Source organism: Rosa rugosa, chromosome 3 (genome assembly GCF_958449725.1).
Source record: "Rosa rugosa chromosome 3, drRosRugo1.1, whole genome shotgun sequence".
NCBI lineage: Eukaryota > Viridiplantae > Streptophyta > Magnoliopsida > Rosales > Rosaceae > Rosa > Rosa rugosa.
Window position 1 is genome coordinate 54,629,050 of NC_084822.1, and position 25,028 is coordinate 54,654,077.

The following is a 25,028-nucleotide window of genomic DNA, read 5'->3' on the forward strand; positions in this document are numbered from 1 at the left end:
TGCATTAGATGACCAGCTAAAAAGCCAGAGTCTACACACCTTTAAAAGATAGAAAAATGGCGGGGTAACAATTAAGCTCTTGTCTAAGTACTACAAACTCATTACAAGTCAAATTGAGCTCACTTTTAAAGCAGACTCATAAACAAAGAACAACTCGTGTCTTCTGAGACAAAGTCATCTTCTAGTCAGTCATCCGCCAATCACGCAATTGTGGTACGAAATAGAAAGCTACTTCCTAGCAAACAAATGCTCCTCATCCATAAGCCACTTTTCCAGCCCAACTTGAGATAATTACCAATTCCGGAGAACCATGATCTGAGTTACAACTGGCACTTAAGAGACCGTAAAGGCCCAGCAATGCCCAAGGAGGTCTAGCTCTTAGGCCAGGCTAACCCAAAGCACTAAGTAATGAACGAGGGTGTCAAGGCATATGATCCAGGGCGCAAAAGAGATGAAACCCATATGATCCAGGCCCAGACCCAGAGGCCCAACCCCAGACGAAAGCGCTAGCTAGAGCACCACTCCCCCGCTGCCAGCCTGCTGCCGCCGCCGCCGCCCAGTCCGGGGGACGTCCAACCCAGGCAGCCATCCCTGCATCCATTCCCATTCTAATCAAAACTAGACCATCGATCAGAAACGACACCACACTACCGTGCAACACCACATATTGGGAGAATCTGACCTCAAACGTCGATCCTAACATCGATCGATCAAGCACCAGAAGAAGCAATCTCCGCCTCCCTGAACCACTGTACTCTGTTTCCTAGACACCGGCAGCCGAGATGCACTAAGTTCTCGCTGCCAAGCCGACGCCGATCTGGTTTACCTTCAAATCGGAGGCGATTCGATCTTCAGGCACCACCAATCCACTGTGAAGCAAGACGCCCAAAGTTTCCCAGCCACCACCGCACACTGCTCAAAACCCTAGGGCTTTGCTTTCATACATCCTGATAACTTTTATTTTCTTCTCTATGCACTAATAAAAAAAAACACAATTTTTTCTTTGAAGCCTTTTCCTTAGTAAAATTTAGCCCATGTTAATTTGAAATAATGACTTCGTTCCTGTTATTCACGTCCGTGGATCATCTATTCGATTAATGATGACAACAAATTGTCAAATTGAGACTTGAAAACTCATGATTCTCCAATGATTTTTTACTACTTTCATACCAATACGGTCATCTCTAGAATCGATCTAGTATAAAAATTGACTATTTTTTCATGAACTTCATGTTTAACTTATATATTTTTGAGTAAAAGGCTGAATTTCATTGATGATTGAGTGTCATGGTTACAATCGTGTTGCACTACATCAAGTATGCAATTTGGCGCACTATGGAGCCAAAACTCTTGTTGATCAGACTCAAAAGCTATGCTAGCTAGTCTATGTGCCACAGTATTACAACTTCTAGGTGCATGCAGAATTTGCACTTCATGAATACTGGTCATGAGTTCATGTATGTCATCCAAAATAGCTCCAAACTCATTTAGGTCATGATCACTGCATGAAATCTCTTGCACTGCTTCAAGACTATCACTCTCAATTGTGAGTTGTAAAGACTTTGCATAATCCAACCCCTTTCCTAATAGCAAGAAGTTCAACCTGTTTTGGAGATCCAACATGATGAACGGTGTGAGCAAAAGCAGCTTGGACAAGGGAAAGACTAAACGGTGGTATATATACATTCAGGATGTGGTAAAAATTTTAATTGCTATTATACAAGGGAAAGAAAAATGACAAAGTTGTAAATGTTTAAGGAAATCTCTCTTTTATGTGTTTGGCCCAAACTCTAGGTTACTTGACCTAGTGGTAATAGGGTTAAATTAGAAGGATCTAGATTCCTATTCAATGTAAGATTACTTTCCTTATATGATTGAGATTCTATGCATTGTAATCCTCTATATAAAGAGGCCCCTATTATCAATGAGAATACACAGCAAATTCCTCTCAAATTCAGTTTCTCTACAACACGTTATCAGCACGAAGCCCTAACCCTAAAACAAATAGTCAAACTCTGATTCAAGAAGCTAAAAACCTTGAAGCCTTTTCTGCCTCCACCTCAAACCTTAAAGCACTCGTTCCCAGGAGTCCAGAACTGGCGGCGCCACCCCAAGAACCGGCCGGAAACATACCGAACCGGCCACCGGAAGCTCCAAACAAACCGCATCAAATATCTCACCGGTTCACCACCTTCCGGACTTCCGATTTCTACCAAATTTTTCCAGCAGTAGCATCTCAAACCCATAAATCCAGAACCGGAAGAAATTCCCTGAAAACCGGCCTAAATTTTGCTGAACCGGCCGACTGAAAGTCCGGCAGAAAAACCGGCAGAAGAAAAAAAAAAGAAAAAAAGGGGGAAGAGGCAGCCCAAGCCGAGCCCAAGCCGTAGCCCAAGCCGCAGCCCAAGCCGAGCCCAAGCCACGGCCCACTGATGCAAGCCACGTCAGCAACACGTTAGTAGCCACTTCAGCAGCACAGTCAGCAGCCACGTCAGCACCAGCCAGTGCCACGTCAGCAACCGGCCGCCACATCAGCACCCCAGGTCAACGTCGGTCAACCCTCAGGTCAACGGCGGTCACCGCCGGTCAACCCTTTTCCGGCCGACTTCCGGTCACTTTCCGGCGACTTTTCCGATCACTTTTCCGGTCAAGATTTCCGGCAACTTTTCAAGGTAAACTTTTCTAAAAGTTCCCGTTTTTGAAGTTTTTATTACTTTTCTCTTCTTTTTCTCGGGGACTTCCAACATCCCTTCTTCTACCCCCCTTTCTTCTTCATAGGGGAGACCAATAGCCGAACTGTGGGGGTTCGTGCTCACTCCAAGCTTGGAGCTTGTAGAGTCCTCCAAACTTAGAGTTTGTTGAGAAGAAAAACGATCGACCACATACATCATTGTTTCGATCTAATCCAAAACCCCTCTTGGAATCGGATTTTCTTGGAAGCGACTACGCTCAGAAAATCCCTAATTTCTTGGAAGCGACTACGCTCGGAAATTCCTAATTTCTTGGAAGCGACTACGCTCAAAATTTTTATATGTTTTCGTGGTAGCCTTTCACTCTCCGAAACTAACCCTAATTTCTTGTTCTCTTTCAGGATGAGTAACCTGAACAAATTGGACTTTGCTCCATTGGGAACAACTGGCTCTGAATATCACAGGTGGGTTCGTGATGTCCGCCAGCATCTCAAGGCCGATGGAATCCTGGATACGATTCTCGAGCCTAGCCAAGACGTGCTAACTGTTGAGCAAGCTCAAGCTTTGGAAGCAAATAGAGCAGCCTTAGAGGCAAATAAGGCGAAAGCCATCATCCTAATGACTCATCATATGGATGATTTGCTCCAGTACGAGTGTATGAATGAAGAAGACCCCAGAAAGCTGTGGGCCTCACTCGAAGAAAGATTTGGCAATGTCCGTGACTCCCTGCTTCCTGACCTAGAAGTGAGATGGCATAGCCTCCGCTTCTGTGATTTCAAGTCAGTTCTTGACTACAACTCGGAAGCACTTCGCATTAAATCCTTAATGGAATTCTGTGGTAAAGAGATCACAGATGCGATGTTGATTGAGAAGACTTTCTCTACTTTCCCCGTCTCTGCATTGATGGTTGCTAAGAACTATTGAATCGATGTTACTGCAAGACGAATCACAAGGTTTCATGAGCTCATTGGAGCTATGAATGTTGCTGAAAAGCATGACAACATCCTTGTGAAGAACAATAATTCGAGATCCGTTGAAATAGAGCATATTCCGGAATCCAATTATAGTCGTGCCCCTAAGAGAAGGCGCCAAGAGCGAAACCCTAACCTTAGGGATACTTATGGACTTTCTGGTCCATATAATCGCTCTACTTGGGAAGGTAATCGCCAAAATAAGCGAACACGGAACCGAAGAGGTCAACGTGGAAAGAGAGAGGGAGGCAACGCCTCTGGCCATGTTGGTGGCGCCACCAACACTAAGAGCCATCTAAATGACGCTTTCAAAGCGCCTCAATCAATGGAGTTTGAGCAAAGAGATGTATGTTCTCGATGTGGAGTGTCTGATCATTGGGCACACATTTGTAGAGCTCGTGAAGAACTTGTCACCGCCTACAAAGCATATTGTGAAGCAAGAGAAGCTCACTATGTGGAACAAGAAGATCAAGAAGATGATCTAGAGTGAAGGGTTAAAGACTACAAATCTGGCTGGGATCAATAGATCGCCAATTCTGTTTAAGTCTTTATTTTCCAAGAGATGTAGGCAATTGCCATATTATTTTTGTAGTAGATGCCTATGGTTTAGTCTTTTTTCAAAGTAGGCGTACTCAATGTAAATGTGATGTCTAGGAAGGTTTTGAGATAAGTGGTAATTAAGCGAGCTTTGCTCCACCGACATCTCCCTACTCACCTGGTCACATTTGCGTTGGAATTACCGAAAGAAGTTAGACGACTACCATTGTTTTGCATTAGCTAAGCATTTGGATTAGATTCTCCTAATGGTTAAGAGACAATGATGTACTCCGTTGGCTTATGAATAAAATTTTGAGTTCTTTTCATTATGACTCCATTTTGATTCATGAGCATGTTACTTTGTGACTACGATGGCTGGGCCATCAGTATTAATTCAAGGACATGGAATAGCCCAAGTTCCCCTTGCCAAATGGCACCTTGATTATTCTCACAAAACTCTCTACGCTCCTAGGGCAAATCACACCCTATGAATAGCCAACGGATCCCATGCGAAAATGCATGTAGAGAACACAAAATGAGTTCCTTTGCAATACCTCTAATGATTGCGAACAAAGGCGCATCTTAGAGAAGTTTATGTGTCTCTCTAGTGGACCCTATGTCACTATTCGAGCTATTAAATCCAATAAAGTTATGAGAGAAGATCTCTTGGATTTAGACACACATTAGCTTTGTCACGACAGGATAGGTCATCCTGGTCATGATATGATGATCCGTCTACTAAAGACTTCACATGGACATCTTTTCTCTCGAGCGAAATGAAGCATGAATCAAAAGTTGATTCCTGGACTAAGTGTGACCGACGCTGCTGCCTAGGGCACCGCCTCCGTCCACCACCAGCCTAGGGCTGGCGTAGTCCCTATCCATGATGCCATGGATGGCGTCCATCATGGTGATGGCGCCCTAGGTGATGTTGCAATCACCAACTTGCTTCAAATAACGTTTCAGACGCTCAGGCCTAACCAAAATTCTCATTGGTTGCTTCTAAAGCCTCTCGCTCGTTTTACAAAACCCCGTTCCTTAGGGAAACTAGGACTGAGACCGTCCTATGCAAAGGATATGAAAATACTTATTCTGTTCTTACATAGAATTCGTATGGATTCTGTGGACTGATTCAACCAACTTGCGGACGTTTAAATATCTCATAATGTTGGTTGACACGCAAACACGCTGGTCACGTGTTGTGCCATTGTCCACTTATAAAGCTGCTTATGCTACACTCCTAGCACATATCATACAACAACGGGCTCACTCCCCGGATCATCCTATTCCGTCAATTGGATTTGACGATGCTAGAGAGTTTACATCGAAGACTTTTGATGGTTATTGCATTGGGACTGATGTTGGACATCATATTCCCATGTACACACCCAAATGGTCTCGCGGAAACGACTACGATGGTAGTCCGGACATTGGTAATGCGCACCAATCTCCTTATATCCGCTTGGGGTGATGCAATATCGCATGCAGCTATGCTAATTCGTCTACGACCCACCGCCACTCAATGTATCTCTGCGTTACAGCTAGTGACTGGGTACAAGTATCGTACTTATGCATCTTTGAGTGTGCCATTTATGTGCCAATTGCGCCACCACAGCGCTCTATGATGGGTCCTTACAGACGAATGAGCAACTCAGTTGGATTTGAGACTCCAACAATCGTCCGCCACTTAATGCCCTTTCATGGCGATCTCCTTACCGCTAGATTTGCGGATGTCACTTTGATGAGACAGTCTTCCCGTCGTTAGGGGGAGATAAGAACACAGATGTTCAGCAGGAACGACAGGAATTGTCGTGGCCTGTCCCCACTATGTCTCATGTCGATCCCTACTAAAGTGACGAGATCACACAAATATGCTACAAACATGCCCGCAAGGATGGAAGTCCCTACGAGAGGATGTAGCGCCACCCTACACAGAGGTAGGCATGGCGCCAATGCCAAAGAGAGTGGTACTCTGGCGTTATAGGCCATGGCCCCAGCTAGGATGCGTGGGAGGCTCGTGAGTTCGAAGGACACTTTGGCACATTCCAATCCTTTGATCATCGACACTCAAAATCCGTCTCATGAGTATCTTCTGGGTTATGATTATTGTTGGGGGACGCCTCAACGTCTGAACCTATTCCTGAGAATATAGAGCTCTATGAAACTTACACTAGTGTACATGAGACGTGGGATAGAAACTCCATCATAATTGATGATGCAGTTGCGCATTTCGTTGCGCATGAGTTTGTTGAGTTAGATGATATCGAACCACGCTCCGTTGATGAATGAATGCCAACGTAGAGAGATTTGGCCTAAATGGAAAGATGCGATCCAGGTTAAGATGGATTCTCTAACGAAGAGGAAGGTTTTCTGAGCTAGTGATGCCAACACCTCCTGACATAAAACCTATTGACTAATGGGTCTTCGTTAGAAAGCGTGATGAGAAAAAGAGATGGCAATCTCGCCTTATGGCGCAAGGCTTCTCACAAAACGCCCTGGAATCGACTACGATGAGACATATTCTCTCGTAATGGATGTCATTGCACTCCACTACCCTGTCAGTTTGGTAGTTTCCAAATAACTGAACATGCAGCTTACAAATGTGGTCACTACGTATCTCTATGGGGATCTAGATACGGAATATACATGAAGGTTCATGGTGAACTTCATTTACCCAAGTCAAGTGGCTCTAGACCACGGAGCGCATTTACAAAGAGGTTGAAACGCTCACTAAAGTGACTACTTGATTGGGAAGGGATATGCCCACGCGTTTCCATAACAAGTTTCGGATTCTATCGCGGTTCATGTTGGACATGATCTTCATTAGAAGCCCTTAAAGAGTTAAGGGAAACCGCTGAACACTAGAAATTCGAGTTTGAGATGAAGGATTTTGGGAGAACACGATTATGTCTCGGTTTAGAACTTGAGCATCGTGTTGATAGATGCTTAGGCATTTTGACAAGGTCAAACCTTCAAGCACCCCCATGATCGTCCGTAGTCTTGATCCTGAAAAGAATCCTCTTCGTCCAAAGGATGATGACGAAGATGTGCTAGAGGCAGGAGTGTCTTACTTAGTACAATAGGTGCATTATTGTACTTAGCTCAATGCACAAGACCGGACATCTCATTTGCCATGAACTTGTTAGCTAAGGTATAGCTCTGCGCCAACGCGACGCCATTGGATTGGTGTGTCACACCCCGAATTCTGAATTTAAGTAATTCATATTCGAAGCATGAACCTCAAATACCCTGTTTATAATCTCAGAATTTTTTTCTCAAAATCAACTGCACATTACACCTCTCAATAATTACATAAACCAAATCCTCAAGCTACTTATTACAGTACACTCTCACCAAAACAAATTATAAAGCTCAAGAGAGCACAATTCTCCTCACAAAACAAATGCTATAAATCTAATACTAATACTCTAAACCGCACGATCACTGCCTTGATTCTCCTGACCTGTAGGATTACCCGCTACACATTTTGAATAGTGTACCGGGAGTTGCAACAACACAAAACCCGGTAAGCTTTTGACAGCCCGTATGAGTAAACAAGAAAGAACTGTTGATTTATTCAATTATATTTACTATAACTCAAGTAAACAATCAACACACTCACAAGGTAACTCCAAAAATCACAGAAACATATAAGTATATTCTCGATGCTTTCTTTTAAAACTCCACATTTGACTGATCACAACCAACAAATATTGCAACATTAATATGTGAAATAACATTAAAGCAAAGCATGCTTGATTCTCTTTTCACTAACACCTTCACATATTAGCAATATATCACAGATAGATATTTGATCAGGATAATATAAGCACACTTCTCTTTTTAGTGAATTTTCGGATTAACTGGTAACAAATCATAAATACAAGTGCTAGGATCCAACGTACTATACCCAAAGCACAAGTAAACCAGGTTGACTGGTAACAAATCATAAATCCACGTGCTAGGGTCCATAATACCAAAGCACGGGAATCCACATGCTAGGGTCCATAATACCAAAGCATGGGTAAGCCGCAGCATACTGAGGACACCTCCAAAGTATGTATAGCCAAGGTAGACACCTCTTTCCTATGAGTATAATAGTGCACTATCTACAGGGACTAGGGCCCAGGCTTAACGTCTCATAACACCAAAACACATTTACCAGTAATTCATTTAAGCACGGGGTTGTAGAAATCACTCGGCTTCACAATTGTACTTCTCAGACATAATCAAATTCACAAAATACAATCTTTATGATTTATAGATCGTATATATGTATATGTACACCCACATAAAGAGACATATTATTTCAAGATAAATCTTTATTTCTTAAAATAATTTCCACATAATCACAAGTGGGCATATAAAATAGCTTTCACACCACATGATCAACATTTCATTATTCAACAATTAAATTGCGAGATTAATAGCTTGAATAATATCCAATCCATTCTCAATCATTTCATCACACCAATCACACATCAACCAATATATATATATTCCACGTAAATATATATATACGTAATCATCCGCTCAGGGATGACCACTAATACCAACTATAGTTCAAGCATAAAAACCGTGAAATTCATTTGTATAATAAAATCATTTTACTTACCTATGGACCGTAGTTGATCAAGTCCATATAATTTAAAACAAATATTTATTCCACAAATATTTTCACACAATTGCGACAAAAATAAAGTAATTAAATTTATTCGGTTCGTAATATGAACCACGTGAGGTTTACTCACCTCTAATCCAGTTGCGTCTTCTAAAAAGCCAAATATATCAATCCGAATCGTCCACCAAATCAATCCATCGATCACCTAATCCAATAATGATCTTAACTTAGCCAACAACTCATAAACGTACTTAAACGACGATCCAACGGTCAGATCTGAATATAATGATGATCCAATGGTCGGATTCAAATTAAACGATGAACCAACGGTCGGATCTGAATTTAATGATGATCCAACGGTCGGATCCTCACGGATCGCCTTTAGGACCATCCTCCAAAATTATCACGAAGATCCAACGGTCCAATCTTCCTGAATTGCCCTTACTAATATCTCCATAATTTTATATGAAAATCCGACGGTCAGATTCTCACGAATCGCCTTCCGAATTACTGTTTTACAATTATACGAAGATCCAACGGTCGGATCTTCGCCCGTGACCTCACAAAGTCATCGGTACAGTCATACGATCAACATATCTAAATTTGAAGCAAAACCAATGGTCTGATCTTCGCAGATCGTAAACCGAAGATAAAACGTAAAAACCGTAAATAGTAACGTAAAAACGTAAATCCACTATTTATCAACTTTTTCTAACATGACCATGTTATATATCAAAACGCTCGTATGGATGCATAGATCATCGCCTAGATAATGAAAACTCGAAATATGGTATGACGCGCCGCCACAAGCGGTGGTCAGTGGGCGGTCAACGCGGCGGTCAACTCCGGGTCAACCACCTCCGATGGCAAAGCGACCAACTACAAACTTGTTCAAAATGAAAGGGTGATCGACTTCCATACCTGGAGCTAAGTCTGGTTTGGCCTAGATCGTCCTAGATCAAGCTTGGAAGTTGGATTAATCTTGTGCGTCCGATCAGATTTCAGATTAAATCAGGGACGTCGAAAAAGTCAAACCTTGATCTAATGTTCTACACTCAAAATCGTGATGAAAGACTTACATGGGGATGATCAGGGGGAAGAGAAGATCACGAAAATGGGAAGGATCGGCCTCGGAGACGCCGGAAAAGTGGAGTTCCGTCCGGGTCACCGATCGGAGGCTGGGTTGCTTCGATCCAGGTCTGGGGGCAGCGTCGGAGCAAGGCGGTGGCACCAGGAGACTGGGCGGTTCACGGCGAAGCTAGGGATGGCCGGGTCGTGGCCGGAGGACGGAGATGGATCCGGGTCGGGTCAGTCGGGTCGGCTGCGTAGGGAGGAGAGAGAACGGAGAGTTTGGGGGACCAAATTGCAATTTTGAGAAAATTTCGTCCTTCCGAAAAATTCAGGTTTTCCACCTATTTATAGAAAAATCCCAATTTTAAAATATTCGTAACTTATTCATACGAACTCCGAATATTGCGTTCCACATATGCACGCGATCGTATCGACGAGCTCTACAACTTTAATGAAGGACATTTTCCCAAATTTTGAACGTATCAAAAGTCAATTTCCACGAGCCCCTAAATAACGTTCGATTTCGAAAATAAAATCGTTCGAACTAATTCCACAACTTTTCCAAGCTTCGTACTCGCTCCTACTATCGTGAAATCATTTCTAAAAATCCATGGAATTTAATTTGGATTTTTCGGGGTATTACAGTGTAAAAGATATCTTTCGATACTAGATGTACGACTGATATGGGTTTGTTCTATCCCTACAGAGAGATGATGGATCCAGACCCATCACACACCAGGAACGCCGCCAACACTGGCCTGCGTCCTCTATCCCCATCCCAAAACGACATGTGTTTTGGAAGGTTTTGCTGATGTTGGGTATGTCTCTAACCCACACAAAGGTCATTCCCAAACTGGTTAAGTGTTCACCATGGGTAAAGACCGTGATATCTTGGAGGTCTACAGAGCAGACCCTAGTCGCTATATCTTCGAACAATGTAGAGATTATTGCTCTTCACGAAGTGATTAGTGAATGTATATGGATTGGATCCATATGTAATAACCGAGTTTTGTCTTCTTTAGTCAAAGTGAAATTGTGGCAGACACCTTTTCTTGTTTTAGGCCGTAGAAACCGGTGCTTTATCTCTTTCATGATTGTGCATGATTGAAGAACAAATCAATAGCTAGCAAACAGATTACTCTCCCTCATTTTCTCTGTTTCAAGTCCGAAAAACAGAGCAAAAGCTCTCAATTCTCTCTCTCTCTCCGCCGGCCACCAATCTGTACCAAACCATCTCCCACAACTTCAACTCGATCTTGCGCAGCTGCAGGCGGCAGCCTTTCTCTGCAGAACAACCGGATACGACGGCGGAAACCGGTTTGTTTTTAAAACCGTTTTAGTTCCAAGCTTGATAACTCGTGCTTCCGGTCACCAATACTCACCAAACTTCATCCTCGAGCTCGCCTCAACTTCCTGAAGCTCCCAGAAGCAGCCTCACACGGCGGCGTGGCCCGTAGCAGTGGCTGCAAGTCAAACCCAACCAAGAACGAAACCGGAGCTATCGATCCAAATATCTTGAGCTACAGGACGTCGTTTTGAGTGATTCTTGAACCAGCGAGCTCGCCTTGAAGTTATGAACAACTCTCCAGAAGGGATAGAAGCGAGTAGTGGAAGTTTTTACGTCGAACGGGAGCTCGCCGGATTCTGCAAATTTTCCGACCACCGTAGCTTCAAAGGTAGATTTCGATCCCTTCCTGACGTTTTTAGATAGCATGCTTTTAGAGTTTTTTGTTAAGCATGTTGAGATGAAGAGAAACAGCCCAGCCCCGACACCATTGGCGGTGGTCGGCGGCGGCTCTGCCACGAACTCCGGCGGCCATTTCCGGCCAACTCCGGGGGTCAAAAATATAGTTTCTGTGCATTTTTAGATTCTATATTTCAATACGATCATTTCGATATATTATACGTAATTTTTGGATATCGTATGATTAAGTTATGAATTCTTAAGTTTCGATCGATTTCGATCGTTAGATTTGTGATCTGGGAAGTTAGGACCGTCAGATGGACTTGTAGTTTTGATAGGATGATCTTATGACTGTCCCAGTGGCTTTGTGTGGTCATGGGCGAAGATCCGACCGTTGGATCTTCGTATAAATGCAAAACAGTGATTAGGGAGGCGATTCGTGAGAATCCGTCCGTCGGATTTTCGTATAAATTTGTGAAGATGTTAGTAAGGACGATTCAGGAAGATCCGACCGTTGGATCTTCGTGATGATTTTTTGAGGGTGATCCTAAAGGCGATCCGTGAGGATCCGACCGTTGGATCATCATTTAATTTCGATCCGACCGTTGGATTGTCGTTTGAGTATGTTTTTGAGCTATTGGCTAAGTTAAGGTCATGTTTGATTAGGTGATTGACGGTCTTCCTTGGGTGAGCGGTTTCGGTGTGTATTGTGTTAAATTGAAGACGCAGCGGGAATATCGAGGTGAGTAAACCTCACGTGGTTCATATTACGAACCGAATAAATTTAATTACTTTATTTTGTCGTATTTGTGTGAAAATATTTATGAAATAAATATTTGTTTTAAATCATATGGGCTTGATCAACTACGGTCCATAGGTAAGTAAAATGATTTAATTATACAAAATGAATTTCACGATTTTTATGCTTGAACTATAGTTGGTATTAGTGATTATCCCTGAGCGGATAATTACGTATATATATATATTTACGTGGTTATATATGGATTGGTGTGACATGGAGATGTGTGATTTTATAATGATTTAAGTGATGTGAAATCGAAAATGTGATTTACCATATTCATTTATGATGATAGTGATTGGTGAAATTATATTGGAAATTTATGGATGACGTGGTATTGAGTGATGATATGATTGAGTATGGATTGGTGATTTTTGGAGTTGTATTTTGAGTACATATATATACACAATAATAGTATGTATCATGGTATTATTGATCCTATTGTGTGAAAGAATATTATTGTACTCGATTTTGGTTTTAGGGTCAACATAGTGACCAGTATGGGGGAATCGGATGCTCTAATACTAGGTGGATGATGGGCTACGATTGGTTGAGTTTAGGATCAACATAGTGACCAGTATGAGGGAATCGGATGCTCTAATACTACGTGGATGATGGGCTACGATCGGTTGAGTGTAAGAGATGCCATAACCCTTATCGGGTGATGGGCTAAGTTGAGTATGTGTATCGGATGTTCTAACCTATGTTGATGAACTACGATATTGACAATTATGTCGGATGCCATAACGTAGGCCAGGTGATGGGCTACGATTCAGTTAGAGCTCTAGTCTGTTAGTCACCGTATTTGTATAAATACGCTTTCGGGGTTTTGAGAAGAAAGATGTGAGTTTAGATTCCGTATAAATCTTTGGTGATTTAGAGTGGTGATTTTAGTGACTGATTTTGGGGATTGAAGATTGCTTCGTGGATGTTGTGATTGTTGGTTGTTTTGCTTGAGTTAAAAGAAATATGATTTAATAAATCAACCGTTCATTTCTTGTTTACTCATACGAGCTGTCAAAAGCTTACCGGGTTTGGTGTTGTTGCAATCCTGGTACACTATTCAAATTGTGTAGCGGGAAATCCTGCAGGTCAGGAGAATCAGGGCGGTGATCGTGCGGGTTAGAGTATTTGTTTTGGTTTACAGCATTTGTAATTGTGAGGTGAGTTATGCTCAATTGTGCCTTACAATTTAATTTGGTGAGAGTGTGCTGTAATAAACAAACATAAGGATTGGTTTATGTAATATTGAGTGGTGTGAGGTGTGGTTGTTTTAAGAAAAAAAATTCAGGACGTTTAGTTGTAATTGTTATTATTCATGTTTCGGACTTTGAATTGATTATTCAAAATTCGGGGCGTGACACCATAATTACGCATGTTCGAACAATTGTGGTTTGAAGTCTACCATAGATGAGCCTACGAGCATTTAGGATAATGCAGCTTGTTTTAAACAAATGAAGCAAGGCTACATCAAAGCGACAACACCAAGCTTAATCAGCAACAACAGACTCTCCTCAAGATCAAAATGAACTAGGTTCGATTTGAGGACAGTGTGGCAGACTTGTTCACTAAGTCATTGCCTAAATTCCACTTTCAAGAAACATGTTGGTAACACCGTTTACAGAAGTTATCCGAACTCCCATGACCGTAGTCATCAGGGGGAGATGCAGACATCAGGGGGAGATGTCTACATGTATGGTCTCGAAACGTGAAGGGTGTGTTGTGCTCTTTTTCCCCTTCGACCGAGGTTATTTTTGTCCCACTGGGTTTTTGTTACTCGGCAAGGTTTTTAACGAGGCAACGAGAGAAGCACCGCGTTTGGGCAACACAAGGGGGAGTGTTTAAGGAAATCTCTCTTTTATGTGTTTGACCCAAACTCTAGGTTACTTGACCTAGTGGTAATAGGGTTAAATTAGAAGGATCTAGATTCCTATTCAATGTAAGATTACTTTCCTTATATGATTGAGATTCTATGCATTGTAATCCTCTATATAAAGAGGCCCCTATTATCAATGAGAATACACAGCAAATTCCTCTCAAATTCAGTTTCTCTACAACAGTAAATAAATAAATAAAATAACAGAAAATGAATTATAGCATACCGAGAATCAAATAATCTCCAAATTAGTCCTTTCAACAAACCGAGTGTAAGCTCCAGGCGCCACCAAGCTCAACGCGGTGACGTCCATGTCACTCCATAATGCTACTATAAAGGGACCCACAGATCCATATGATACAAGAGAAAGTACAAACAGACGCAGCTGACTATTGTTTTTGATTTTTCCCTTTGTTTTTTTGTTTTTTGTTTTTTGGTCTGATTTTTCCCCATTTCCTAGTAGATGAAAATGAAGTTGCCCACATAAACCCACTCAATCTCTAAAGCTCAGAGCTTCATAAGCATTCTTACTCAGAGCTCTCTGATCACTTCCATGGCTTCCCTCCAATCTTTCTCAAAACCCGTCTCGCAAAATCCACATATTACCAGAAAACCAGTTGATCATTCTCTTAGTTTGAGTCTAATTCCACGAAACCTTGCATTTTTAGGACCTGGGTTACGTTTTATTCACCATGGGTCCGCCAAAGAGATGAAAATCATCAGAAGCTTGAAACGAACCGAAGCTGTGACTGGTAAAATTGACCCAAAATTCACTATTTTTTTTTTTTTGGGTTGAATAAATTCATAATCTTTAGACGAGGACGTTGATCGCTGGTAAATATTTTGAAAGAAAACAGATTCTGTGTAACTATTTGTTTTTAACTTTTATCAGACATTTTTGTGGCAGATTACAGCATTCAAGTTTCTGATGTCCCACTGCTGACTTGCTCAGAGGTCCTTTTCTCTCTCCTTTGTCTTCAAAAATCCTTGCATTATAAGCTTCAGTGTTCTTTAAAAGCATACTGCTTTGATTATAATCCATAAGAGTATCATTACAGTTAGTTGGACAATTTTGATGTCTTATGTACTAAATGGTGATTCAGTGAGTGAAATATACACATCATGATTGAGAATGGCAATAATTTTGTTTTAGGATTTCTCTGGTTTTGATTTAATTTGTTCGTCTCTAGAAAGGCAATGGAAAGGCTAAAAACAAACCGCGAAAATCAAAAGGGTACACAAGAGTTTCTAGCCATGTATTCTAGCATTTTTGGAGGAATAACTACAGATCCATCTGCTATGGTGATCCCTATTGATGACCACATGGTCCACAGAGGGCATGGGGTTTTCGACACTGCTGCTATAAGGGACGGGTTAGTGATCAAACATTCAATACTACACTATAGTTGTTATGATCTTAAGTGTTTTACAGCTAGATTTTCAGTGCTTTTGAATATTTAACATGAGAACAGATCAATGATTTTATGTTTACGTGTTTTTGTCTACATTTTAGATATCTGTACGAGCTGGACCAGCACATTGACCGTATTTTGAGGTCAGCATCCATGGCCAAAATTGGCCTACCGTTTGATAGAGAAAGCATTAGAAAAATACTCATACAAACAGTGAGTGCTTCCAAGTGCAAAACAGGATCACTAAGGTACTGGCTCTCGGCAGGACCTGGTGATTTTCAGTTGTCTCCCTCTGGTTGCAATCAGCCAGCTCTTTATGCTATTGTAGTCCAAGACAAATCACCTTTTAGTTCAAAGGGTGTTAAAGTAGTAACGTCGTCAATCCCTATAAAACCACCCCAATTTGCGGTTATGAAGAGTGTGAATTATCTTCCGAATGTGCTTTCAAAGATGGAGGCTGAAGAAAAAGGTGCCTTTGCAGCGATTTGGCTGGATGGTGATGGATTTATTGCGGAAGGTCCCAACATGAATGTGGCTTTTGTTACAAAAGATAAGGAACTTCTGATGCCTCAGTTTGACAAAATACTAAGTGGCTGCACGGCTAAGAGAGTTTTGGCGCTTGCAGAAGGCCTGGTGAAGGAGGGTAAGCTTCAGGCAGTGAGAGTCGTAAATGTGACTGTTGAGGAAGGGAAAAAGGCAGATGAGATGATGCTTATTGGCAGTGGAATTCTTGTTCGCCCTATAGTGCAATGGGACGAGCAGATCATTGGTGATGGTAAGAACTTAATTTCACTATGCTATGCGACCTTAGAAAGCTTAGTTGACTTAAACACAAAGCATACAATGTACTTCTTTTCGTACATTCACTGAATTGGCCACATGCACTTTGCAGCACCTTTTTGCATAAATCTTCTAGTGTCTAGATTCATGCTGCTGAGCCTATTCATTCTTTTGGCATGTTTCTTTATAAACTAGTAATGTTCACCGTGTTGCTATTGCCTCTGTTGTCCTCTAAAACATCGTATTTTGGTAATGGAGTTATCTTGGGATCATTCTCCTCCAAAGTTAATCCAAAATACATACCTTTAGAAACATAGTTTGGTAACTTTGATTCCACCCTTTGAAGTTACTTATCACTTTATCAGCGCATATACTGGTGTTGCTTAGAAATGCTTCGAGTCCATGACTAACCATGCTTGTGTCTTCTTTACAGGCAAAGAAGGACCCTTGACTCAGATTCTCCTGAATCTTATCATCAAGGACATGGAATCCGGCCCCCTTACTGTCCGAACGCCTATTCCTAACTAGCCGACACCGTCTGATACTTTCAATCCTGTTGAAATCTCAAGCACCGGAAACCAGTCATGACCCAATTGGGACATTTCTATCCAGTGTTCACTTTGGAGCTCTGCTCTTTTGTAATTTGAGACTAATAAAGGCAGTTTATATATTGTGCATAGCTTCGTTGTTCCAACCATTGCAGCTTCCATACTATTGAGAAGTCAAACTTGGATTGCTACCATTGAGAATGAGACGACTTATTCCCTGGTTTTCAGCTCAAACTCGGTGACCGGAGAAACAATCAAACAAAATAGTTGAAATTTCTATGACGCCTTTCGGATAAACCAAGAGGAATTAGTAAATAATGTACTACAATAATGCTTAAAACAGAGAGAATGGGGCACAAATAATATTCGAATGTCTTAGATGGTGATTTTTAAATCTAGTGGAGCATCTGTTAGTTGTTACCTAAGTCAGGGATTATTCCTAATTGCATAAGGGATCGATGCTTGTTTGTTTTGTTCTCACCTTTTTGTGTTCAGAATATTTGTTTTGATCCATTAGTGGGGCGGTTATCTGAGACTAGGGGTTGAAAATCTTATAAATTTTCATCCACTTGTTTCATTTATGGATTTTTGTGTTTGGATTTTCTGTATGCTTAGCAGGTTGGAGATTGAGATGATGAGATCAAAGATCCACACATGATTCATCAAAATTGGCATAGAGAACAGTGATGGGCTTGACAATTTGTTTGATTCAAAATTGTGGTGACAATTTATGAATTATTATCTAAAATTTATTATAAGAAATTCAAACTCAGTTGGTGTAGTTATGAGTGATGTCTTTATCTATACTATTATTAAGAGAAGAGATTTTATTAGCCAAAATTTAAAATTTTGACAAAAATAACCTTAAAAGATTAAATTACTTTAAGAATAAATTAAACCACAAGAGTAAATTCGTATGTATTTTTTCCTTATATATAATAATATGAACATAAAATTGAGCATTCTAAATCTCAAAAAATCATGTATCATGCTCGATCTCTATCCGAGTCGAGCCAAAACTAACTAAAGCTCGAGACAATCGAGCTTAGCCGAATTTGAACTTGGAAAAATTAATTGAAGATGCATTGATCATCCTAGCCGATCAATTTGCCATTTGGTACCAGCCTCAATTAATGGAGAGATGATTAGAATTAATAATGGAAGCCTAATCAGATTCAAATACTAAAATAATAAAGTCGGTGTCTCGGGTGACGGAGAGAGAGAAGAGTTAACAGAAATTAAAACAGTCAACCGTTGATAACAAAGGTAGGCCAAACAAACGGTGTACCCCAAATACACCTCTCTACGGCCCCCGAGAACCAATTACGTGGACTGTCGTGATTGGCAGGTCAAATATTTTGCCTCACCGAAAAATAAAAACAAGAAAAGAAAGAAAAAAGCAAGAAAAATCGGTTCCTCAACAGAAAAGAAGAGAAAAGCCAGAGCGATCTCACAGACTCTCTCTCTCTCTCTCTCACACACAGAGCGAGAGTTTTACAGCGAGACAGTTCTAGAGGGAGGAAGAGAAACCCGCCGGAATATTTTTCTGGTTCACAGCGATCCCGCCCGAAGGAGTTTACGGTGATCGGAGGCGAGTTTTGGTGTTCGGATCCGGTGACGAGCAGGGATGGTGAATTCTATGGTGGAGCGCGCCACGAGCGACATGCTCATCGGTCCTGATTGGGCCATGAACATCGAAATCTGCGACATATGCAACCACGACCCTGTGTATGTGCCGCACTGGATTATAATCTCTCTCTCTTTTCCTTACTTTGATTATGGTGTTGGATGTGTGTGATAATCTGGTATATGGATTTTGAGATTTTGAGAAATAATGATGGTCGTTGAATTTTGATCGAACAGTGAAATGGATGGAAATGTGAGAATAGAATCCTAGAAAGTTTGAATTTCACGTTTTATAACAAGTTGTTTTTGTTTGGATCTAGCAGCGAGCAGTGCGATTTAGTCTTGGCTTTTGTGTGTCTACATTTGCTCAATTGGAACCTATTCGATTCGATGTGTGGTAATCAGTGTTTGAAAGAGGATGATTGGTTAGTGTGTATTACAGAGCTGAATGTGTTACAATTGGAGGGATTGCCGATTGGTTTTATGGTTCGTTGTTATATTATTCTTATGATACAAGTAAAGTAAGCACGGGAGAGGGTAAGGTGCAGATTGGGGGACTGAGAGGATGTGTTCAGGGTTCGTGTTGGCTTCTCCATAACATATTAGTTGGACAGTCGAACTGTTGAAAGTCTGTGTTTAATTGTTACGGTGGTGTACAGAAACCAAGACATATTTTTATGTTTATTTTACCTTGGTGTCACCGAATTGAGGTGTTATAGGTTTTATTTAACTCTGATTTGTTATGAGAATGCCTTTCTCCCTCTTGTGTTGGCATCATGTACCTGTGCTGTAACCTCTGTCTTTAATTCTTGTTAGAGGTTAACTGGATGTATCTGGTATTCTTAAGATTGAATTTATTGTATTAGAATACCTGTTTTAAAGTTCTCCTTTGATTGTTTATATATCAGGCAAGCAAAGGATGTTGTTAAAGGTATAAAGAAGCGCCTTGGAAGTAGGAATTCAAAAGTTCAACTTCTTGCCCTTACAGTAAGCTCCTGAGATCTTGTTAAAGTTTAATTTAGTGTAGTGGCTGATTTCATTTTATTTTATTTTGTCAAATGTTTTTGCATTCAAATTTTCTGACTTCCATTAGTAGAAAATGTCAAATGTTAAGTCAAAGTTAGTGCCAGGTGTCATAACAAAATATGCCCTGTAATATTAACAACCTGTTCATGCTTAGTTTTGTGGTTTGTGACATAATATGAGCTCCTGGCCAGTTCCTGTTAGTCTTCATTTATATTTAGTTAGGACATGAAGACTAAATGAATGCCCTACTAGGATAAGTAGGCAGATTTAAAATTTAGACGGAGTATGGAAATAATTTGTTAGGCTGATGGAAATTTCACTGAAATTTTATGTTAGTCTCATATATTATTCTGGATGTTGCTGATTCCTTCATATCTCTTGTTGTATTTAAAGACTTTGTATTACAGAGGTCTAAATTGGTTTTATTTTGGTCTGCTCGCTTTATTCTAGCTGTTGGAAACAATAATAAAGAATTGTGGAGATATTGTGCATATGCATGTAGCAGAGAAAGACCTCCTCCATGAGATGGTAAAAATAGTAAAGAAGAAGGTATATATGTCTCTTGAAAAATTTGATTGCTTCGTAATCTTTCGTTATTCACTTCTGTTGAAGATTGTTCATAGCCTATATGATGCAAAATTGTAGCCGGACTATCATGTCAAAGAGAAGATATTGATCCTGATAGATACCTGGCAAGAAGCTTTCGGTGGCCCAAGAGCAAGATATCCACAATACTATGCTGCATACCAGGAATTGTTGGTATGTTCATAAAGGATTTATCTTATAGCAGGACAAGTACTAAAAAAAACTTCATTGTTAAAACTCAACACCACAAACATTGACAAAACAATAATGACCAGGAAATTGTTACTTTATTGCTTAGATGCAGTTGTAGTGCTTGTTTCTTCAACATTATCTGACTCAAATAATTTCTTAATTTCAGCGTGCTGGAGCAGTATTCCCCCACAGATCTGAGGCCGCTGCTCCTGTATTCACACCTCCCCAGACGCAACCATTGTCATCACTCCCTCAAAATCTGCACAATCCGGATCTTCCGAGAGACATATCTGAGCCTTCTGCAGAGCCCGAGTTCCCAACATTAAGGTACATATTTACCTCCTTTTCTGAACGTCATATGAACACTCTGTCAACACTATAGCAGTTTCTTTGGATTCGAAATGGTATTCAGTGGATTGAATATTGTTTGCCAGGTTTTTTGTTGACTAGTATGGACTGTATGGCAGTTCTTTTTCCTCCTTTGAGATCTTAGTTTTGATTGAATGATGTCGATACTTCATTAAGAAATCTGTTGTGTCAAATGCTATTGTATTGGGTTTTATTAGATCATTAGGTGAATGGCTTTGAGGATACATGCAATGAATTTTGTAACAAAAATTTTGTTTTTCTTAGCTTGACTGAAATTCAGAATGCACGGGGTATTATGGATGTCTTGGCGGAAATGCTAAGTGCTATCGATCCAGAGAACAAAGAGGTATGTCTCTGATTTTAGATATGAAGAAAGTAGTGTTACAATATGATATTGATTAATGATGTTACTCTAAATACTTTAGTAGTGTTGCTGTGTCTTAACTGTGTAGTTTATACAATCACCTGTGAATAAATCTAGATCTCTTTGGTGTCAAAGAAAAACCTTTAAGTTGCTATTGTACCAGTCAAAACTCAGCGTGTATATATGCTGAAGTGCATATTGGAAAATAGAGTCCTCTAGATATGAATTTTTTATGTTGATATTGAGGAGTTTAATATTGAATACGTAGTCTGCTGCTACAAATGTTCAAAATAGTAGTCCTGGTACAGTAGAATATATTATATCTTTCCAGACTAACCCTACTTGGCTGAATCTATTTGGATCTATATTTCATCGGGTACTTCATCTAAGAGGAAATGTGACATGAAGTAAGAGGATTTTGTATAGATTTGGAATGTATATTATCTTCCATTGCAAGTCTTAACTTTCCTCACATTTAATTATGATCTGCAGGGCCTTAGGCAGGAGGTTATTGTTGATTTGGTTGAACAGTGTCGTACATATAAGCAGAGGGTGGTACACCTTGTTAACTCGACTTCGTAAGTCCCCACTGTTTACATAGATCAATAACATGTAACAACAAAGAATGCAAGGAACTCTTTAAGACATTACAAGGATGTGTTCCATTGATTGTTTCTTATTTTTGATAAGTAGTTGCCATGGTAAGCGAGTATTCTTTACTTATCAAAAGTTTTTCTTTGTCAGGGATGAATCACTTCTATGTCAAGGACTAGCACTGAATGATGACTTGCAACGTCTTCTAGCCAAACATGAAGCCATTGCTTCAGGCAATCCAGTTCAACCGGATAAACCCAAGGCTGGACCTCCTGGAGCACTTGTAGATGTTGGTGGTCCTCTTATTGACACTGGAAATGATAACAAACAGCTTGATGGGAGGTAATTGAAATTGCAACAGATCTAAGGCTTTATTTTATATAGGACCAATCCTTGTATGAACAGAAAACAGCTGAATATTTTAAATTGTAGGGTCTTAGCATCTTAGCTTTAATTTTGGAATTTATGATATTTGGTTCTCATGAGGATCTGTGTCAATCATGTGCCATCAGTGTCGTATGATGCTATGTCTCCTCTTTCTGCACTCGGTCAAGACAATATGGAGAATATGCCTTGTCTTCCAAGTGGTTGATTGAGAATTAATGTACTGCATTGGATGACTTGTGCTCTTTAGTTTTCAAAGTCACAACTTTTAGAGCACTTTGTGGCACTAATGGGTCCCAGCTAAGAACAGATAATAATCATTTTTTGGACCAAAGAAAAGATAATAACACTGCTCTAGATTGAAATGAAGTTCATCTTTTTACTAGAATGGTTCTCTTGATTAGATACTGTCTGAACTGCATGTATTTTTGACTTCTTTCCACAGATCCACTTCGAGTGCTGGTGCAAGCTCTAATCCACTAAATCAGTTATTACTTACTGGACCTCCAACTACTAATGGTGCAGCTCCTACGACAAAGGTCGATCCCAAGATGGATCTTCTTAGCGGAGATGACTTCAACTCACCGAAGGCAGATTCACTGGCTCTTGTTCCTGTGGATCAACAGCCAAGTAGTACTCCTGTATCCAATGCTCTTGTTCTTATGGACATGTTTTCTGACGGTAACAGTGCCCCAAATCCTGTAAATACCAATTCTCCTCATGCAGCCAACCAAACCAGTCCTTTAAACCCACAATTTCAACAGCAGCGGAATTTTCAAGCTCCACAAGGGGGAGTTCTCCCAAATGGAAGTGTCCCAAACATGGGAGCACCTCAGTATGAGCAGTCACTGTACGCACAAGGAGGTGGTCCCACTTGGAATGGTCAGATTATGCAGCAGCAGCAGCAGCAGCCGCCTTCACCAGGATATGGTGCACATTTTAATAGATTTTAGGTGTTTCGATCTCATTGTTGTGTGCTGTCAGCACAAAACAGTACATTGCATTCACATTCTTTTGCATATAGGCAGATGCAATCACAACATGGCACATCACGATTTTGACTTGGTCATTTTTATTTTTATTTTCACATATAATTAAATAGAAATATATGTTTTGATCTTCTGATCAGTGCTGGTGATGTGCCATCGATTGGTGGTTGCATTAGGCATAAAGAATGTTTATGCTTTGTTATATTCATCCTATGCTTTAGAACACTGTACTGGAGTTTACAATTCTCTAACATTTCGCGTGGTTGGGCAGGTTCACCAACCAGCGGATCATTACCACCGCCTCCCTGGGAAGCTCAGTCAGCAGATGATGGAAGCCCAGTAACAGGTTCTCCATATGCACCACCAATGCAAGTTACTCAAGTGGTTGTCACACATGCACAGGGTGGTTTCCATCCACAGGGACCTCAACGGTCAACTAGTGACCCTGTAGTTGGTATGTACATTCAACCAATTACAAGTAACCATTTGTCCGCAATCAATCAGCAGGTTGCTCCGAGCAGTCAGTTGGGTTTGGCACCGTCTCAACCACTTCAAGGGCCATCTATGGGTATGCTTCCACAGCCACCTACTCAAGCTGCATACCCTCAACAAATGTATGGCAATCAAATGGTCCCCTATGGCTATGATCAGCAACAACAACAACAACAACAACAAGCGCAATACCTTCAGCAGCAACAGCAACATCAACAAGGGCAATATCTCCAGCAGCAACATCAACAAGCGCAATACCTCCAGCAGCAACAGCTACATGCGCAATACTATCAGCAACAGCAGCAGCAGCAGCAATATCTTCAGCAGCAGATGCACGGTCTTTCTGTTAATGATAATGGTACGAGAAACTCCTACCAGGCTCCCACATCATCGTATGTCCCACCTAGCAGGCCAGCCAAGCCAGAGGACAAGCTATTTGGAGACCTTGTTGACTTTGCAAAACTGAAACCAACAAAACCCACGGCCGGCAGAACTGGTAGCATGTGAAATTGTTGGTGGTTTCGCTTCCTTTTTCTTCCCATTATTTTGGCCAGCTTCTTAGTTTGATTTGTTTTTCCTTTTCCTTTTTCCATTTTTGGTCTTTTTTCGTTATATATAATTTTTTATGGGATTTGGCTCCAAATTTGGGTTTGCGCTTTGTATGGCATTGGGATCATGTACATTCTTTGTAGAAAAAAAGAAAAGAAAGCCCAACAAAAATGGGAGACCTCCATGTGGATTAGATTGAATTTATGAGATTTGCTCTTTTAGTTTACTTTCCAATTAGTTGGAACCTTGTTTCCCATCATTTTTATTTTTGTTTGTTGTTAGGTCTTACCATAATTTGATTGTAGTTCCTACTAATTCGGTGGACATGGTTCTAGTATAATGTTAGGAGTCGTTAGACTAATGCAACCTGATGATCTTCCAAGAGATTGTGTGTGGCCTGCCTGCTTTGACAATGTGAAGAGGATTCAACTGGTCATCAAAAGAAATACAAAACTCAAACAGACTATTAACGAACCCTAATTTAGTTGATTTGTGCTCAAATTGTGAAGCGAGAATTTGTTAATTACAAGACAAAGAATGTGAACATGAATAGTCAGGACATTATCGATTACAATATATCCGGACAAGGAAATGGTTAACATAAGAAATTTAAGCATAGAGTTGTATCTAATTGGTTATTTTCTATTCAATCTTAAAAGAGAAAAGATATTCCAACTTGAGACCTCATCTATTGTTATAAAGAAAGATACACTAAATTCTCACTAAAGAACACAATTTCTTTCGATACATCTCTAAGAACTCAGTTGAGGAGTTATTAACTACTAGATGATAAGAAATTAGGGTGTATTTATTAACAATTTTTTTTTTTAAAAAAAAGTAGTTAATTCATTTTTTTTGTTTGAAACTTC

At 40.5% G+C, this 25,028-nt stretch overlaps 2 protein-coding genes across 5 annotated transcripts; both read left to right on the plus strand.

The window, feature by feature from the left end:
• The first annotated feature begins 14,630 nt into the window (after positions 1-14,630).
• Positions 14,631-17,774, plus strand: LOC133740935 (D-amino-acid transaminase, chloroplastic). 4 transcript variants are annotated; one of them, XR_009861524.1, is made up of 6 exons: positions 14,631-15,001; positions 15,142-15,203; positions 15,444-15,622; positions 15,763-16,436; positions 16,875-17,082; positions 17,155-17,774. XR_009861524.1 is itself a non-coding variant. In XM_062168867.1 (5 exons), the coding sequence occupies exons 1-5, from the start codon at positions 14,803-14,805 to the stop codon at positions 16,967-16,969; spliced, it is 1,209 nt and encodes a 402-aa protein (XP_062024851.1). In that variant the 5' UTR covers positions 14,631-14,802; the 3' UTR covers positions 16,970-17,135. The 4 variants fall into 4 exon arrangements, 3 of the variants coding, with proteins under 3 accessions (XP_062024851.1, XP_062024852.1, XP_062024853.1); XM_062168867.1 differs by lacking the exon at positions 17,155-17,774 and having other exon boundaries at positions 16,875-17,135; XM_062168868.1 differs by lacking the exon at positions 17,155-17,774 and having other exon boundaries at positions 14,633-15,001; positions 15,157-15,203; positions 16,875-17,135.
• A 607-nt stretch (positions 17,775-18,381) lies between these two features.
• LOC133736213 (TOM1-like protein 9) lies at positions 18,382-24,385 on the plus strand. Its single transcript, XM_062163660.1, has 10 exons — positions 18,382-18,717; positions 19,524-19,602; positions 20,092-20,190; positions 20,287-20,400; positions 20,585-20,745; positions 21,052-21,133; positions 21,644-21,729; positions 21,896-22,087; positions 22,575-23,059; positions 23,390-24,385. Exons 1-10 carry the CDS (start codon positions 18,617-18,619, stop codon positions 24,115-24,117), a joined length of 2,127 nt encoding a protein of 708 aa, XP_062019644.1. The 5' UTR covers positions 18,382-18,616; the 3' UTR covers positions 24,118-24,385.
• The last annotated feature ends 643 nt before the right edge of the window (positions 24,386-25,028 follow it).

Coding starts and splice junctions, on each gene's coding strand:
- LOC133740935 (XM_062168867.1), top strand. CDS start 14,803: ATGGCTTCCCTCCAATCTTTCTCAAAACCCGTCTCGCAAAATCCACAT. Junction 15,623..15,762: donor ACTGCTGCTATAAGGGACGG/GTTAGTGATCAA, acceptor TCTACATTTTAG/ATATCTGTACGAGCTGGACC. Junction 16,437..16,874: donor CGAGCAGATCATTGGTGATG/GTAAGAACTTAA, acceptor TCTTCTTTACAG/GCAAAGAAGGACCCTTGACT.
- LOC133736213 (XM_062163660.1), top strand. CDS start 18,617: ATGGTGAATTCTATGGTGGAGCGCGCCACGAGCGACATGCTCATCGGT. Junction 19,603..20,091: donor TTCAACTTCTTGCCCTTACA/GTAAGCTCCTGA, acceptor GCTTTATTCTAG/CTGTTGGAAACAATAATAAA. Junction 22,088..22,574: donor AACAAACAGCTTGATGGGAG/GTAATTGAAATT, acceptor TTCTTTCCACAG/ATCCACTTCGAGTGCTGGTG.